The following is a 17,479-nucleotide window of genomic DNA, read 5'->3' on the forward strand; positions in this document are numbered from 1 at the left end:
TTAAATGTTGTCACTCCTCAAATCTTTTGTAAAGTGTTAAATTAACACTCAAAATGTTAGATTTAGCACTCAAAATGTTGAACTACCAATTCAGAAATGGTAAATTCACCATTTGATTTTGAGTGTTAAATTTAACATTTACGAAAAAGTTGGAGGAGTGACAACATTTGAAATGTTGATTCATATACCATTTCATTTTTAGAGTGAGCTTATGTGTTCGTGTTATATGTTTGATATGTTATTTCTTGTCGTTATTTTGAGATGTGCGTGTAAAATTGATAAGAGTTAATGATTTGTTATATGCGCTATAGAAGCTCAATAATTGTTATCATTGTTATCATTATTGTTCTTATTGTTATTATAATCATCATCATCATTATCACCACTACTGTTATTATTGTTATTTATTTATTTATTTATTTATTTATTTATTTATTTATTTATTTATCTATCTATTTACTTATTTTTAGGGATGAAATCGACAAAAGACAGTGTACTCACAGTGTAGGCCCTATATGTTTTGTGTTCCGCAAATTTACTATCTTCAATCACTCTCCACTCATTATAATATGTCATGTATGTTTATGTATGATGGGTGCATGTTATGTGTAAGTGTGTCGGTATGTGTGTATGTACGAGTGTGTTGCTGGATCTTAATTGCCTTTGAGCGGTGTAGGTCTATATGTGTCATGTACTGTCAGCTTACCCCATCACACAAGGACACACATCATGCCTGCACCTCATATTTTGTGTGTGTGTCTGTCTGTGTGTGTGTGTGTCTGTCTGTCTGTGTGTGTGTGTGTGTGTGAATGGGTGTATCTATTCATCTACCTATCTACTCACATCTATCTATCGAACTGTTCATACTGTCTGTTTGTCCATGATTGTTGAGTATTCTTTCATCTCGAACCTTTTTATTGTGTTGTTATGCATTATCGATTTATACATGATAATCACGGGCGTATAATCCCCCTATGGGGGAGGAAGGGGTTAACCCCCCCCCCCCCCTTAGGCTCGCTTTGCCAAGTAAAAATATGATGTGCATAGAAAAACGTCATTATGTCTTGTTAGCTGATCTGGGGGAGAGGTGGTACAAAAAAAGGAGATAGCTTAAATAAAGATGAATAGGGACCTAAATAAAAGCATTATTTTTTTTAATGTGGAGAGCTTTATTTTTTTGTCTTTCTCTTCCTCTTTCTCTTTCTTTTGTTTTATTTTGCTTGTCAGCCCTATTTGGCGAGAGAATTATCATTGGGTCAACCCCCACACCCCGCCCCCTCCCTTAGCAAAAAGCTATATATAGATATAGATCCGCCACTGATAATAACAGTTTATCATTGGAATTGCTCTGAACCGCAGTATATTCTTGCAAAATCGGTTTAGAAGTATCGGGTCTACTGAGGGGTCTAAGAAAAAAAAAAAAAATACACGTGACTCTCAGTGGTATCTCTATAGCAACTCATGAGAAATTAATCACTTTTTTTTTTTTGTTCATCGATGAGCTGCAGAGCATCGTTATTGACACCCTCGATCACCCCCACCCAAAAAAAGGAAAGGTTTAGTCACAACCCCCCGGCCCCCTTTATTAAAAAAAAAAAAAAAAAAAAAAAAAAAAAATCTTGCTACTTCATAACGCGTGAGTTGAAATGTCGTTCTGATACAAAGATTACAGGAAATATGATTATACTGGTACTAGGTAGCTCGACGAAAAAGGAAAGGAGGGGGTCCTCCAAGTTGGATGCCATCCCGCAGCCAAAACCGTAGTTTTTAACCCTGCCCCTCCCACGCTCCCACCCATCCAATACTAGTAACCCGCCCCCACATGCACATTATGCCCGCTTGGTCAACTCACTAGTCGCTCTCATTCAATTAAACTGCACTGTAACACCACACGGAGCGCGAGCGGAGACCGAAGATTGCGGAGCTCTAGTATAGTAGCGCTGAGCAATCAAACACTCAAACAATTTACGATGAATCGTCTTGTGCGTACACTGCTATCAACGTCTTGTCGAGGAAAATTCCGTAAGTTTAGTTTCTGTTCAGCACTGTATCGTGTATTTCATAATTCAATAGATATTATACCGTATATAATAATCTTATAAAATAACAATTACCGGTACGCAACTTACACAATTGCACAAGCAAGCTGCTCGCGAGTTGCCGCCACCACCAGCAACTAGCAATGCCTATCGGCTACCTAGACCTCCAACACGCCGGAGGTTTGGGCGTCCAACACAACATCACCCCGATGAATACATTCTGTACGTCGCGTCGAGTCGCAGCTCAGCTCTGCTAGCTGCTGTCGTAATCTCGCTCGCCTATAAGCCTATGTGTTGAGATGAGACCTAATTTTAGATACTAGTAGTTTATTTAGATACTAGTATCTTATCACTGCTCAAAGTATACACGCTGGCATATGTATTGTGTGTCTCTAAATATCCATGAAAGACTGCCCCCAACAAGTGATGAAAAATAAGCACTGAACTGAAGTCCGTGAAGTATAAATAAAAACACTGAGCCACCCTACGTGACCGGCTGAAGGTCATGATGTCATTCAGAGCTAGAGGTACATTTACTTTTCTAGACTAGTTGAAGAGTACATTGTACTTGTGTACTACAAAGTACTAGTACACTGTAGTACTAAGTAGTAGTAATATAAGTCAAGCTTCTCTTCCGGAGTAGTAATCAAAACTAGTATTTCTGTGGCGAAGCCCTCCTACGAGTCCTAGTGCTATTAATTTGGCTACAATGATTTTAATGCTATAGAGTACATACATGTTTAGATGGGTAACATTAAGTTTTTGTTGTGAATTTTCCAGGAATATCTGAAAATACTGTCTGTTTAAAATTATATTACAGTCTCCATTAATGATTAACATGTGTTAACATTATGTGGCAGAAGATTATGTATTGTAAAGATCAACCTCACTTGAATGCATGGTGGGGGGGGGGGGGAGGATGGAAACACCAAATACAAAGGAACATTGTGAATGGCTAAATTGTGGTATCTGTTACTAGTACCTGTTGATCTGCAGATGTGTCTTTCTGCATGTACTAAGTTCATGGAGGGGGGGGGGGGGGGGGGGGGGGTGTGGGAGTGGCTATCAGTCCCACATGAGGGAGCTCCTTTGCATTTCCAGAATTGATATTCAGTGATCTGATGCACATTTTAAGGGGAATATTTTCAAAATTTTCAGTAAAGAAAGACCTTTGGTCAGGTTTGCAGACACATACAAAAATGTATATCCAACAAGTTGAGAAGGGGGGACACCTCACCCCCCCCCCCCATTGCCCACAATACCATTCACTAACAGATTAAAAAAAAAGATAAAAAATGCATTCTCTTTGAAGACTTTAACTCACTAATTCTTAAAGGCTTTCAGGGAAGCACTGACCCATGACACCCCCTAATTCCCTGCATCAATTAGACCTCACACAATATCCCAGTGTCCAGTAAACACCCAGAAATATTTTTTGTGTCCCTAATTTTGCCATCATATTGTTCAGCTATTAGTCCTCATACATTGTGAGATCACCTCATACCTCATCAAGGATTGCTTCCAGATTTTCATCTTTGTATACTCAGATGCATATCATTGAATAAACATGAACCGAGTTCAAAGATCAAATGTTAACAGACTTTATTCACCCACTGGGAAATGATTACCTCAAAACGGCAAAATGGGTTTCTAGCAGACTATAACAACTGAATAGTCAGTTTTCTCTATTCAAAAGGAATCTGAACTTCCAGTATCAAGATAAAACAGTATAGAAATGCAAAAAGAGCTTTCTTGTCTGAAGAATTAATTTCATTGCAGTGTCCTTTTTTGCATTAATTGTAGAATTGAACAGCTATGCTGCCATGATTTTGCCCAAGTGAACTGCTTTGTTAATATTTTTTTTTTTTTTAATTCCTGTCTAAAAAAATAAAGATTTCTTGCAAGGTGAACTCAACTGCTAGCAGGCTATTGGGAAATTTGCTTTGTGACCAAGGTAGAGATGTCGTCCTGCACAACCCATGTTTTGTTTGTTTGTTTTCATCAGTCGCAGGAGGCTTTGCAGCAACTCGGAGCCTTGTGAGGAACATGTCTGCCGCAGCCATGTCAAAATACAACTTTGAGACACTGGTTGTAACTGCTCCCGAAGAATTTGTATACAAGGTTGAGATGAATCGACCAGAGAAGCGAAATGCCATGAACAAGGCTTTCTGGAGGTAATATAAATAAATTTATTAATACTACTAGTACTTGTTATATGTCAAGGTAATCTTGTTAAAAAAAAAAAAAAAAATTGCTTCTTGTTTTTTTTTTTTAGGGCAGGCATGTATGATGAATATGGTACTATATTGCAATATATCTAATAGGTGTCAAACTTTGTTAGCATGAAAAGTGCTACAATTGTGTTCTCAGATCTTTCTTTCCTGTTTCAAGCATTTGTTTTGATTTTTTTTCTTTGTGCCACAACACATCTGACCATGATAATTCTGCCAATATGGAGCCTGTGCTGAACAGTTATGAATGTTAGCAGTGGCATATCCAGAGGGGGGCGCACCAGGCGCGCACCCCTCTTTATTTTTGGTTAAAACAAAAGAAATATAAAGAAAAAAATAGGGTGTGTGTGCCACCCCCCTCCCACCTTTAATTTTGCAAAGGCGCCTCCCCTTTATGGAATTCCTGGATCCGCCCCTGGTTAGCGTCGTCATTTGAACTACCGTACACACCAATCTGTTGTTTGATGGAAAGGTTTTGAAGTCATATTTTATTTATAGGATCAAACTCAATAGATATAGCTGTTGACAGTGAAAGTGTTTTTGCCTTGTGTGAGTAGGTTTTGAAATTATCCAGCAGTTTGATTTGATTTTAAGCAATGTGCTCAAGTGAGGATGCCATTGACAAAGCTTTCAAAGTTAATGTCATGGTTATCATATGAACTACCTAATGGCATTAATATGCAACCTTTTCAGTTGTTAGCTTTATGAAATGATGCATGAGGTAACTGATATTTCTGTGAAATTTGAAAAATGAGGAGAAAACAGGGTAGCATCATTAAATTCTGCAAACTGCTTTAGCATCAAGAAAGTAATTCTGTAATATGGTCACACAAGAAGACCTTAAAGGGATTGTATAATTTTGGTTGAGACTTAACTTCAGGTTTTTATCATTTTTTGGTGAGATAGTGAGAAACCTCTTATGAAATATGAAAGAGCATGTAATTCCATGAGGATTTCAACGTTTATTTGATGAAAATTGGTTTTGAAATGGCTGAGATATCCAAAACAGAGTGATCCTAATAAAGTGTGGGACCCACATTTTATTACGATCATTTTGTTTTACTTTGTTTTTAGATGTTTCAGCTATTCGAAACCCGATTTTCATCAAATAAACTTTGAATTCCGCTTAAAATGGTATGCTCTGTACTACTAGTAAGTGTTTTCTTGGTATCTCGCAAAAAAGTTAAAGCCCAATTTTCATCTCCACCAATACTGTACTATCCCTTTAAGAGTCTCTAGTGAATACTAGAGAATGTATGAAATTGTATTGTAGTCACTGTGACCATGAATTATGGCAAGTGGAAGTATGCAAGTCGCATGTTGTTGTTGTTGTTGTGGTTGTTGTGGTTGTTGTTGTTGTTGTTGTTGTTGTTGTAGTTGCAATGAGCTACTTTTTTTTTTCTCGCCAGTCTCGCGAGATGATAGTAATCTCAAGTCAGATTTTATGCTTTTTCCATTTTCAAAGATTTTCATGGGGGGCTTTCAATCAATGGCAGTATTTAGCATGCTGCATTTCATAGGTATCAATGATTTTCGTTTTACTGTATCCTCACAGGGAGATGGTGGAATGTTTCAACATAATTGCGAGAGACGAGGACTGCAGAGTTGTTTTATTGACCGGAGCAGGGAAAATGTTTTCAGCAGGTAATGATGGTCTAATCGAGTTAAAAATTGAAATATACCGGGCGAAATACTTCAAAAGTGGATATTTAGGCATTTTGCGCAACATGAAACTGGAGGGAAAACAAATGCATGTGAAGATTTCACGTGTTGTGTGTAATATTATAGAGATATCATGGACTGCTTTTCTGGGCATTAATATCATTGCCCACCAGAGGGCTTTCACCTCCATGCGTTGTTCCATTATGAAGGTAAAGGTTTTCTCATGAATGTATCACACTGTTTGATGTTATTTGAGTGCCATGTGTGTATTTTCTGTCAGGCAGCTGGTTTTTGCAGACTATTTCTTCCATTCAGTGTGATTGATTTAACGGTTGAAGGCATTCTACAAAATGTTTCTGATGCCCAGACAGTGACATTGCGTTCTACCAATAGGGCATGATACAAGAGACTCCAACTCTCCCAAATTCGACAGGAGATCTCCCACTTGAGTTGGAATTTATCCCACTCTAGCTCTGTGTCTCCTGCCTTTGATGTATTTTCTTCCACTTAAATTTAGCTTTCTCCCACCCAACTTTAGCTTTTCTCACTTACATTTTGTTAAAAAAGTATAGCTAGGATTGCACCAGAGAGCATCTATAACCCTAGAGATTGAACCCTAGACAGTAGCCGCAAGGGAGGTTGTGCTTGGTGCTTTTGATGTGCACATGTATGGCTCACATATTTGTATGATCAGAGTCTCCAGGTTGCTCCTGGGTCCAGACGGGAGAATCTCTCTTTTGAGAGATGTTTTCTTATTGAGTATGGGGTCTCATAGATGATACCGTAAAGTAGGATACTTTCTCAGCTTGAAATGTGGCTCTCTTGAAATTCATGAAAATAAGAATACACATGCACAGTTTGGGTTAATAATTTCTGCTGAAGTAGAGGATTAGGAGCATGGCATATCTTTTTCCCTCTCGATCTTTGCATGTTGCTTTTTTAAATCATTTATTCTGATAATAATACTAGTAATGATAAGGTCTTCTTCATGGCCGGCGGAACCGGGGAGGCCAGGGGGGCTCGGGCCCCCTACTTTTTGTGCGCCATACAAAGGAATACGTAAGATGTCATCACTTTGGGCCCCCCCCCCCCACTTTTTTTAATCCGGAAGTATGTAAGTGGCACTAGAAAGAAATAGAAAGAGATATTGAAGTGTGAGTGCGGTAAGGTTATGTTTTGTCAGCTGAAGAAACCTGGAAATGGAAGGGGAGAGATGAGCTGAGGACCTTCTTTTTTTTTCTTTTTTTCTTTTTTTGGCTTGTTAGCTCACATGAAACCCGAAAGTGCCCCCCCCCCCCACCACTTTTCCACTTTTGAAAACGCTCTGCCGGCCCTGTTCTTTATGCAGGGTAGCCTCTTCAGTGTCAGCACTGCTGTACTAGAGGGCCCTGCCATTATTATTACCCTAGCATCGCCAGGTACCCATTTATACACCCTGGAATAGAGGAACTTTGTGGGTAAAAATATCTTGTCTGAGGACGTAAGGACTGGGCGGGAATTGAACTCGGGTCCTCGGATTAGGAGTTGGGAGTCCTATCCACTATGCCATGGCAACCCCACATGTTTCACATACTTTATTTGGTTATCTGTTTCTTGCATTTTTCTGCAGCTTTGCAGAAAAACTGTAGATATGATGTACTAGTACCTCCTGCTCATTCTCTGTGTTGACAGGTATTGACATCCAGGACAATGCTGAATTGATGCAAGGTGCCAGCGGAGATAGCGAATTGGACGCGGCTCGTATTGCTGAAAAAGTCAGAAACAAGATCATGGACTACCAAGAGACATTCTTTGTTCTAGAAAAGGTAATTCAGCTTTAAAGGGACTTTACAGTACTGGTTGAGGTAAGGATTCAGGTTTATAACATTCCTAAGTGAAATAATGAGAAACCTCTTATGAAGTATGAAAGAGCATGTAATTTTACGAAAGAGTCAATGTTTATTTGATGAAAATTGGTTTTCAAATGGCTGAGATAGCCAAAAAAGTGATGATAATAAAAGGCGACAGGCCACGCCTTTTATTAGGATCTCTTTGTTTCACCTTGTTTTGGGATATCTCAGCCATTCCAAAACCGATTTTCATCAAATAAACTTTTGATACCCCTTAGAATTGCATGCTCTTTGACATCTCATAGGGTTGTTTTCTGAATATCTCGCAAAACGTTTAAAGCTAAATCCTCACCTCAACCAGAACTGTTCTGCCCCTTTAAGCAGCCCTAAGGTAATCTCGGGTTTTATTGGAGATCACCGTAGACAATAAGATTATGTATTGGAAGTTATGAATTGCAGATGTTGCAGGCCAGAATGCCACAGACACTTTAATTTCACATACTGTGGTATTTGTTGGAATCTGATTGATGTATATTGAATGTTTGTAGATCAGCCAAACATTTTTAGCTCACCTGAGCCAAAGGCTCAAGTGAGCTATTGCGATCGCCCTTCGTCCGTCGTCCGTCGTCCGTCGTCCGTCGTCCGTCGTCCGTCGTCCGTCGTGCGTCGTGCGTAAACTTTTTACATTTTCATCTTCTTCTTGAAAACCCCATGACCGATTTTCATCAAACTTGGCAGGTAGCATCCCTAGGGGGTTAGGAACTCAATTTGTTAAAATGGGCACCATGCCCCACCCAGGGGGCCCCCAGGGGGGCCCAAACCCCCCAAAATTAAGGAATCTGTAAAAATCTTCTTCTCTAGAACCAGAAGTGATAGAGCTAAGTTAATACTATGACTTAGTACATTGATGACTGTAGTTTCAAGTTTGTTCATGGCAGAATCAGGGGTGCCCCCCTTGGGACCCAGGGGAGGGGGTGGGGGAGGGTTCTAATGGGGCCTAAATTGTACATTTTCATCTTCTTCTTGAGAACTCCATGACCCATTTTCACCAAACTTGGCAGGTAGCATCCCTAGGGGGTTAGGAACTCCATTTGTTAAAATGGGCACCATGACCCACCCAGGGGGCCCCCAGGGGGCCCAAACCCCCCAAAATTAAGGAATCCGCAAAAATCGTCTTCTCTAGAACCAGAAGTGATAGAGCTAAGTTAATACTATGAGTTAGCACATTGATGACTGTAGTTTCAAGTTTGTTCATGGCAGAATCAGGGTTGCCCCCCCCCCCCCCCCTGGGACCCCGGGGGGGGGGGGGGGGGGGGGGGGGGGGAGGAGGGGTCCTAATGGGGCCTAAATTGTACATTTTTATCTTCTTCTTGAGAACCCCATGACCCATTTTCACCAAACTTGGCAGGTAGCATCCCTAGGGGGTTAGGATCTCAATTTGTTAAAATAGGCACCATGCCCCGCCCAGGGGGCCCCCAGGGGGCACAAACCCCCCAAATGAAGGAATCTTTAAAAATCTTCTCTAGAATCAGAAGTTATAGAGCTGAGATAATACTATGAGTGAGTACATTAATGACTGTAGTTTCAAGTTTGTTCATAGGAGATCCAGGGGTGCCCCTCTTGGGGGTGGGTGGTTGGAAGGGTCCAAATGGGGGCCTGAATTGTACATTTTCATCTTCTTCCTGAAAACCTCATGATGGATTTTTGTCAAACTTGGCAGGTAGCATCCCTAGGTGGTCAGGATCTCAATTTATCAAACTGGGCACCATGCCCCACCCAGAGGGCCCCAGGGGGCCCCAATTCCCCCAAATTAAGGAATCTTGAAAAAATTGGGCCCTTATTGTACATTTTCATCTTCCACTTGAGAATGCCTGGTCAAATTTTGGTAGAGCTGTGAATAATTTAGATTAGTGACTGCGTGAAAGGTGAACTTGCGATACTCAGGTGAGCGCTAGACCCGCGGGTCTCTTGTTAGGAAAGTTGCCTGATTTTTTTTATTCTGTTTGATTTTATTTTTTTGCACAATTTTGAGAGGAGTACGACTGCCAAAGTTTTGTGTGAATGTGCATTTGTACTTCTTTCATACTATTCATACCCATTGTGGTGAACTCAACAGACTTTCATGTACATCTGTCACGTTGTTGCAGTAAAGAGAATAGATCAGGTGAATAACTTGACTTTTGTTGCCTTCGTTAATCTCTTGTGGTATTCAAACGGACAAATTCAACAACAGTGTTGGTTACCCTGTAGACGAAACAGACAAGAAAGGCATTCATAAAATAACACATATACTGTAGAATGCTACACGAATAAACATACTCAACTTCTTCACCTCAACTGATGAATGACAAAAATGAGTTTCTTCTCTCATTTTTTATACTGATGTTTTCCACCATGCATTGATAATATAGTGTATTTATAGTCAAAGTTGTCTCTACAACAAAGAGAGTAAAACCAGAAATGCTTTGAGATTAAGGTGTGATATGAAAAATATAGATTTTCCATTTTGCATGTGCATGTAAAGAAAGAATAACAGATAATACCAGTTTGATGTTTTACTTCAAACATTGTTAGCCTTTCTACACTCTGTCTGAGATGCTGAGATCTATCAGTGAAAATAAACTCAAACAATGAGCTGAATTAATAGCAATTCAGATATAAACCAACTCTCCTTTCGAACAGTTCTGAACGTTACTTCAACATATGTATGTGTCATTATGAGATACTCTATGTGATACTATTAGCACTATTGTGACAATACTGTCAAACTCCTAACTTCAAGTCTACGCATGTGCCTCATCACCAGGAATGTTGGTTAAAATATCACTCCGCGGCTGGCATTGTGCGCGGAACCGTTTCTATGGCATCAAGCAAACATTAATGTAGTTCCTACTAGAACGTGCCTTATTTTTGGTGACGTATGTACGGTAAACAACAATGTACAGTGTACCTCCAACCAAATCATACACATTATTGTGCTACAACCTTCATCATCCAGATAACCTTTCACACTAAATCAAACTTGTTTTCAATTTGAGAATAACAGCACTTGAATTCTCACGTTCACCTCCACGTCAATCATCCACTGACTGATCAACATGTATAAATCTACGCGCACTGCACTACTACTGACTGCACTACATTCTGTAAGTCAATGTGCGAACTAGGATACAGTAACCAGCGAATAATTATCATCTTATCAGTGTGAAAAAAAAAAACATTCCACAAGCAGTTATACTGCAGTTGTATTACCTTAAAGTGTAGGGTGAAATCCTCAGGAATCTATGGAATCTGAAAGTCATATCGATCGAAAAACTGCTACGGACAACTCCGTCGATTAGCAAACTGCTGTCAGACAATCATGTGTGCGACTCATGAATGATTCTACTCGCTAGTTTCTTGACCAGTTGCTCTATTAAGTCAATTACAATGTGTATCGTAACCACAATAAAAAAGACCTTTTTTCATCGCAAATGAAAGTGTCATATCATGACACCCATTTAAAGAAAATGTGACGTTTGGAGATGCCATGGGAAATTTTTTGTACAGCTTCATTTCACATGACTGAAGCAAAGAATCTGTGATGTGACATGCTCACAAATTTGTTTAGACAAAATGTTTGACAAAAGACCAACATCTTTAGACATGTTATTGTATGGTCATTTCAACAATATGCAAAATATGTGTGTCTACTCTGCAGTGCCCCAAACCGGTGATTGCAGCTGTACACGGTGGCTGTCTAGGAGGAGGCATGTGTATGATTTCAGGCTGTGACATCAGGGTGTGTACAGAAGATGCATGGTTCCAAGTAAAGGTCAGTGCACTTTCCCTCTACCATTCATTCCCATTAAAACAACAATATTGATGCTCATTACTTCAGGCTTTTCCACCAAAAAAAAAGAAAAAGAAGTTTTGTGTGTTTGTTTGTTTTAATGATAATCATAACAGTGAAGTAGAATCAATTAGTACAAAGGTTGAAATAGATACATAAAAGTAACTTCAATTGCTTGTGCATGCTTCAATTGTGCAAATAAATGCCAAGCAAATGGCATCAAAGATATGACTGTTTCATCTGCACTTAACAAGTCAAATATGATGTCACTCTAGGTTAATCAAAATTTCTTTGTTTTTGTTATCTGAATTATATGTCAGAGTAGCTTTTGCATTTGATGGATAAACAGATGTCACTGTCAACTTAAGCATGATTCCCAACGTGTGTGTGGGTGTGTGCATGTGTGTAATCTATGGCAGGAGACTGACTTAGGCCTTGCAGCTGATGTAGGCGTCCTTCAGTGGCTTCCTCACAAGACGGGCAACGACAGTCTCCTGAGGGAGCTGTGCTTTACGGCACGGAGGTTTGACGCTAAGGAGGCCCGGGAGATTGGCCTCGTCAGGTGAGGAAACGATGCCCCAAAGGTCACTGCTCTTATTATAATGTTACCACTACTTTCACTAAAGCCTTCTAAACGTGAAAAGCTGTACAGTGCACTCCCCGTATAGCAAACACGCTTATAATGAAATTTTGTTACAGTAAAATAAAAATTCGGGTTCCAAAATTACTATCTATATAATGTCGTTACACACTATATTTCTTCAGTTATAACCAAATATCAGTGTTTTGATTTTGAAAGAAAACTACAATGTCACAAAGACTTTGTTATGATGCGAGTCAACTGGGAGACATTGCTGACAGCTGTGGGCTGGCAAGTCGTTGAAAGGGACAATGAAATCAATCAATGCTCAGTACAGGGGAAGGTGCATTCCATTGTCATTTGTTGATTATATTAGTATTTTATTAATGATTGACTAATGATTTCACAGGCAGAATCTTGTTGTTGCAAAATCAAAGTGTCCTCAAAGGGTTAATATATCCAAGTAATTTCAAGGAAACTAGTAGAAAGAGTATGATAAGATATGGCACATATTTAGATATGTTCATTTGGCCACATTTATGTTGAGGGTATTATGAATGAACACAAGTCAACATGCATTCTCATTGCATAGTTCCTGTACGCAGAATGATGTAACATGCACCATGAAGAAGGTCAGAATGAGAGTGACATACTGTAAAACAAGAAATTTTCGCGTGCATTTTAATTTTGCGAATTTCGTGAGCGCCAAAATTCGCGAAATTAAAATGCACACGAAGGTTTTTGTCTACACTACATGCATTGAACACCAGTGGCAATTCGCAAAAATTTCATGCCACGAAAAGGGCTGTCAGCTCCAATTCGCGAAAATTTCATGCCGCGAATATATCATGTTTTACAGTATATTCAAGTAATTTCTGGTTTTGAAAGGGATGATTGTGCAAAGTAATTAAAGGGATGGCATGGTATTTGTTGAGATGAGGATTCAGCTTTTAATTTTTTTGCGAGGTATGTATAAACTAATCGTGAAATGTTAAGGAGCATACAACTCTGTTAAGAGGAATTCAAAGTTTATTTTATGAAAATGGGTTTTAAAATGGTTGAGATATCCAAAATCAAAGTATAACAAAGCTACTCCACCTTTAGAATCGCTTTGTTTTCGGATATCTCAGCCATTTCAAGACCGATTTTTCATGAAATAAACTTTGAATTCCTCTTAGAATTGAGAGGTTTCTCATTCTCTCACAAACAGTTGGAAACCTGAAGCTTCATCTTAACCAAAGTTATACCGTTCCTTTAATTTATTCTTATTAATATTATTTGTTTTTTTGCAACAATTTGACTGACAGTTTCATGTAGTTAGGGTGCTGAGAAAGTGAAGTGCATGAGTGATAAACATGAAATACAGGTTATGAATGATTTTGTTCCATTCTGTGTAGTCGTGTGTACTCGGACCATGAGGCAATGCTGGGTGGGGCCATGGAGTTAGCTGCAGACATTGCCAGCAAGAGCCCGGTTGCTGTGCAGGGTACAAAGGTCAACCTGAACTACAGCCGTGATCACAGCATCGCAGACAGCTTTGACTATGCAGTGAGTTTGTCATTCATGAACAGTAATTTGTGTTTTACAGTAGAACATCAAGTGCTGTATACTGTACACACCATATACGTGTATTTCGCTGGTCTGAATTTTCGCGACTCCCCAACGATTTTGCGAATGGTTAAATTCACAGTTGTGGAGTATAGTGCTGAACGGAGAAATGTATACATGCACATCACATATCAGGATCAGAGTGAATATTCCATGTGTGTCTTTAAATTCGCAAATAGCACCTGACTCGCAAAATTTGTAAAATCGAAAACCTTGCGAAATATTCAGTGTATACAGTACGCCTTTGCAGAGTTCCAGCTGTTACTTTTTCTTTTTTCTTTTGGCAGTATTTTGTACTGACTTTGTTTTGCTTTTTTGGTTGTTGTTGTTTTTTTATAAATGCTTCAGGTTTCAAGGAAATACCAGTTTTTTCCCAAACTGTGTTACTACATGTCTATCGTAGGAAGATAAAAAATACTATTTTTGTATCAAAGTACCCGTTTTCAGCCTTTAAAATACTGCAGTGCTGTTTAAAAAAGGCGACATCCTTGTATTTGCATTTTTTGTTGATTTCATATTCCTGTTTGGACGGACATATCAGATTAATCAAATCATGAATGAAGCGAGACACTTGTTGATTGACATTCAAACCCCTATACATTCACTTAGTAGGTTTAGAGGGCTGTTAGAACATGTGGTCCTCAGGAGGGTTAAATTTTATGACATCCCTCTTCCTCTTTCCCCCCCCCCCCCCTATTCCCCATCCCTCATCCCAGGAAAAGAAAAAGAAAAGAAATCCAAAGAGGCAGGCCATTATTGTGATATCCTTTGTATACCTGTGATCTTAGACGTCATTATGTGCAGTGACATTGACGAGGTAAAAGTCCAGTCTTGCTAGGGCCTTTAAATGTGTGTTCTAATCCCATAACTGTCACTTGAAATTCTACAATTGTAGTGTGCTTTTCATGTAACATCTAACCCGTTGAGGACGGTTTGATTTTGCTACAACACGCATTTCCCATAGACACCTGCCCGAGTATACTCGGGACTCGTCCTCAACGGGTTAAAAGAAGCTGGTTTGAATAGGCAATTGTGAAAATGCAAGTAAGTTGTTGATTGTGTGCACATACGGCTTGCTGCAAACATCCAGATTTGAAAGTACATGTAGTATGTTGAAGGGGGAACATTTTACATGTATTATACTGAAGATGTGAACAATACAGGTTGTATGATGCAGACATGTGGCATCTAGTCTTACCTATCTTATTTCCTCTTTTTTCATTTACAGGCAACTTGGAATGCTGCCAGACTTCAGACCAACGATATTATGAAAGGCGTGATGGCGAGCATGACGAAATCAAAGGCAGAATTTTCCAAGTTGTAATATTATCCATGCAACTGAAATATCAAAATTATCTGTTTTCCATTGAAGAGCCTATCATTCATCATTTGTAAACCTCTTGACAGTTTGCAAGGGAAAGTTTCATGGAGTAGGTCTTATGTGTGTATATAAGTAATGCTGGTCCATTCCACAGTGCTCTGTTTGTCTTTAAAGGTACACAGACCAGGGATTCTGGAGGGCGCTGTTGAATAGTGTGATTGTTGCCTCCATCTTCATTATGAAAATCATTGATGTAATGCTTGCTAACTGTAAATCAAAACAGATCACATTTTTGCAGGCAGGTTTCTACTGCTTGTTAGCAAGCAAACTGTCTTTGAAGGATCTCTATGTTGCAGGTGGAACCAGCCTAGGACAACAGTCAAACAAGAGATGACGAACTGAGATTGATATTAGTTCGGCCATTTTCGACATACAGTAGGAATTGGTTTATTCTGACGTTGAAAATATGCCAGATGCGTAAGCATGGCTCCATACAACAGTGCCCTCGTGAATCCTGAATCTGTATATCCCTAAAGTTACACACATGGACTTATTCCTGCACGTTGAGATCGAGATTGCTTGAGCTCTTGTAGGAAAGACATGGAGAAAGAGAGAGAAAGAGAGAGAGAGAGAGAGAGAGAGTGAGTGAGTGAGAAAGAGATTGTTCGGACAAATAGAAGAAAGCCTGGAAGGCTTGGCGTTAAAGAAACAAAAAAACCCTGTGTGAAGTCGATTTCAGACATAGAAATTCATTTTTAGACAACAGAAGTCCGTAATCAATATACGAAGATTGCAAATCTTTCTCCATACCAGTATTTGGTGAATTGGAAAAGTGTAGTACGAAAAGGATCTGTGTTTTGCATTAAAACCCTCATGGAAATTAACCTCATACTTGATTGCATTCAGGGCATACAAGTGGGCATTAAAAAAAAAAGAAGTGCTTTATATTTGTAGATTGACATTGTATTAGTTTCATGAATAAAGTGACTAAGAGTCACTTGAAGCTTCAAGGATTTTAAGCTCATTTCCAATGGATAAAAGATTTCCATGTCCATTGTAAGTCCCTGTCTTGTAAAATGCAGATGCATGTATTCAAACGATTTCTTATATCTCAAATGCAAAGGGCCACTGGTAAAGAAATGAATAAGGCAAAGTAATTATCGAGATACATGGGTGACTTTTTATGCCTCCGCCACGAAGTGGTGCCGGAGGCATTATGTTTTCGGGTTGTCCGTCCGTCCGTACGTCCGTACGTACGTCTGTACGTCCGTACGTCCGTACGTCCGTCCGTCCGCTTTCGTTTACGCAATAACTTGAGTAATATTTACTGGAATTTTACCAAACTTGGTCCAAGTATGAAGTATGATGGGGCAATTATTTGATTAGATTTTGGGTGAAATCGGCTAAAGGTCAAAGGTCAAAGGTCAAGGTCAATTCATGAAATTGTATCCGTTTACGCGATAACTCAAGACTGGATGGAGTAAATATCACCAAACTTTGTTGGAGGATGATGTATGATGGGACAATTACTTGATTAGTTTTTCAGTGAAATCGGACAGAGGTCAAAGGTCAAAGATCAAGGTCAAATCCTAAAATTTATCTGTTTACGTGATAACTCAAAACTGGCTGAAGCAGCTTTCACCAAACTTGGTCCAAGGATGATGTACGGTGGGACAATTAGTTGATATGATTTTAGTGACATTGGCAAGAGGTCAAAGGTCAAAAGGTCAAGGTCAAATGCTACAAATGTTGCAATTTCCCCCATATCTATGCAATGGTCGAAGGTATTTTCTTGAAACTTGGTGTGGACATGTACTATTGTGTAAAGATTCTCCAGAGAGAGTTTCATGTCATAAGGTCAAAGATCAAAAGGTCAAAGGTTAGGTGAAAATGTTGCATATCACTTTTCTCGCAAATGGTTCAATGTATCTTCGTGGAACTTGGTACATACGCATGTACTGACTGGCAGGGATTATCTAGGGAATTTAGGGGTCATGGGTCAATAGTCAGGGGTCAAAGGTCAAGGTCAACTCCTCAAAATTTTACTATTTCCCTCATATACTAGTATATGCAATGCTTGCATTATTAGTTTCAAAACTTATTACATGCATTACCTAATGGAGATTCTCTTAGAAATTTCCAGCCGGAAGGTCAAAGGTCAAAGGTTAAAGGTCAAAGGCCAGGTTTCAATGCCCCCCCCCCAAAAAAAAAAAAACAAAAAAACAAAAAAAACAAATCCATTTTGTACCATCGTTACACTCTTTCTTCATACTTTGGAAATTAATGCATAAACTTATAAAAAGGTCTGTCAGAATTCAAGTAAAAATTCTCAATTCCCCAAATATGTGTACCTGCACTCTTAGAAAATTAAAGCAAA

The 17,479-nt window shown here is 39.2% G+C and overlaps 1 protein-coding gene across 1 annotated transcript; it reads left to right on the forward strand.

The window, feature by feature from the left end:
* Positions 1–1,941: 1,941 nt before the first annotated feature.
* On the forward strand, positions 1,942–16,245 carry LOC139723202 (delta(3,5)-Delta(2,4)-dienoyl-CoA isomerase, mitochondrial-like). Its single transcript, XM_071634460.1, has 8 exons — positions 1,942–2,022; positions 4,045–4,213; positions 5,826–5,914; positions 7,604–7,737; positions 11,462–11,575; positions 12,013–12,155; positions 13,571–13,721; positions 15,010–16,245. The coding sequence occupies exons 1-8, from the start codon at positions 1,971–1,973 to the stop codon at positions 15,103–15,105; spliced, it is 948 nt and encodes a 315-aa protein (XP_071490561.1). The 5' UTR covers positions 1,942–1,970; the 3' UTR covers positions 15,106–16,245.
* Positions 16,246–17,479: the final 1,234 nt, after the last annotated feature.

Source organism: Diadema antillarum, unplaced genomic scaffold (genome assembly GCF_040938485.1).
Source record: "Diadema antillarum isolate AM-2024a unplaced genomic scaffold, OU_Dant_1.0 scf00000183, whole genome shotgun sequence".
In the NCBI taxonomy this organism is placed as follows: Eukaryota; Metazoa; Echinodermata; class Echinoidea; order Diadematoida; family Diadematidae; genus Diadema; species Diadema antillarum.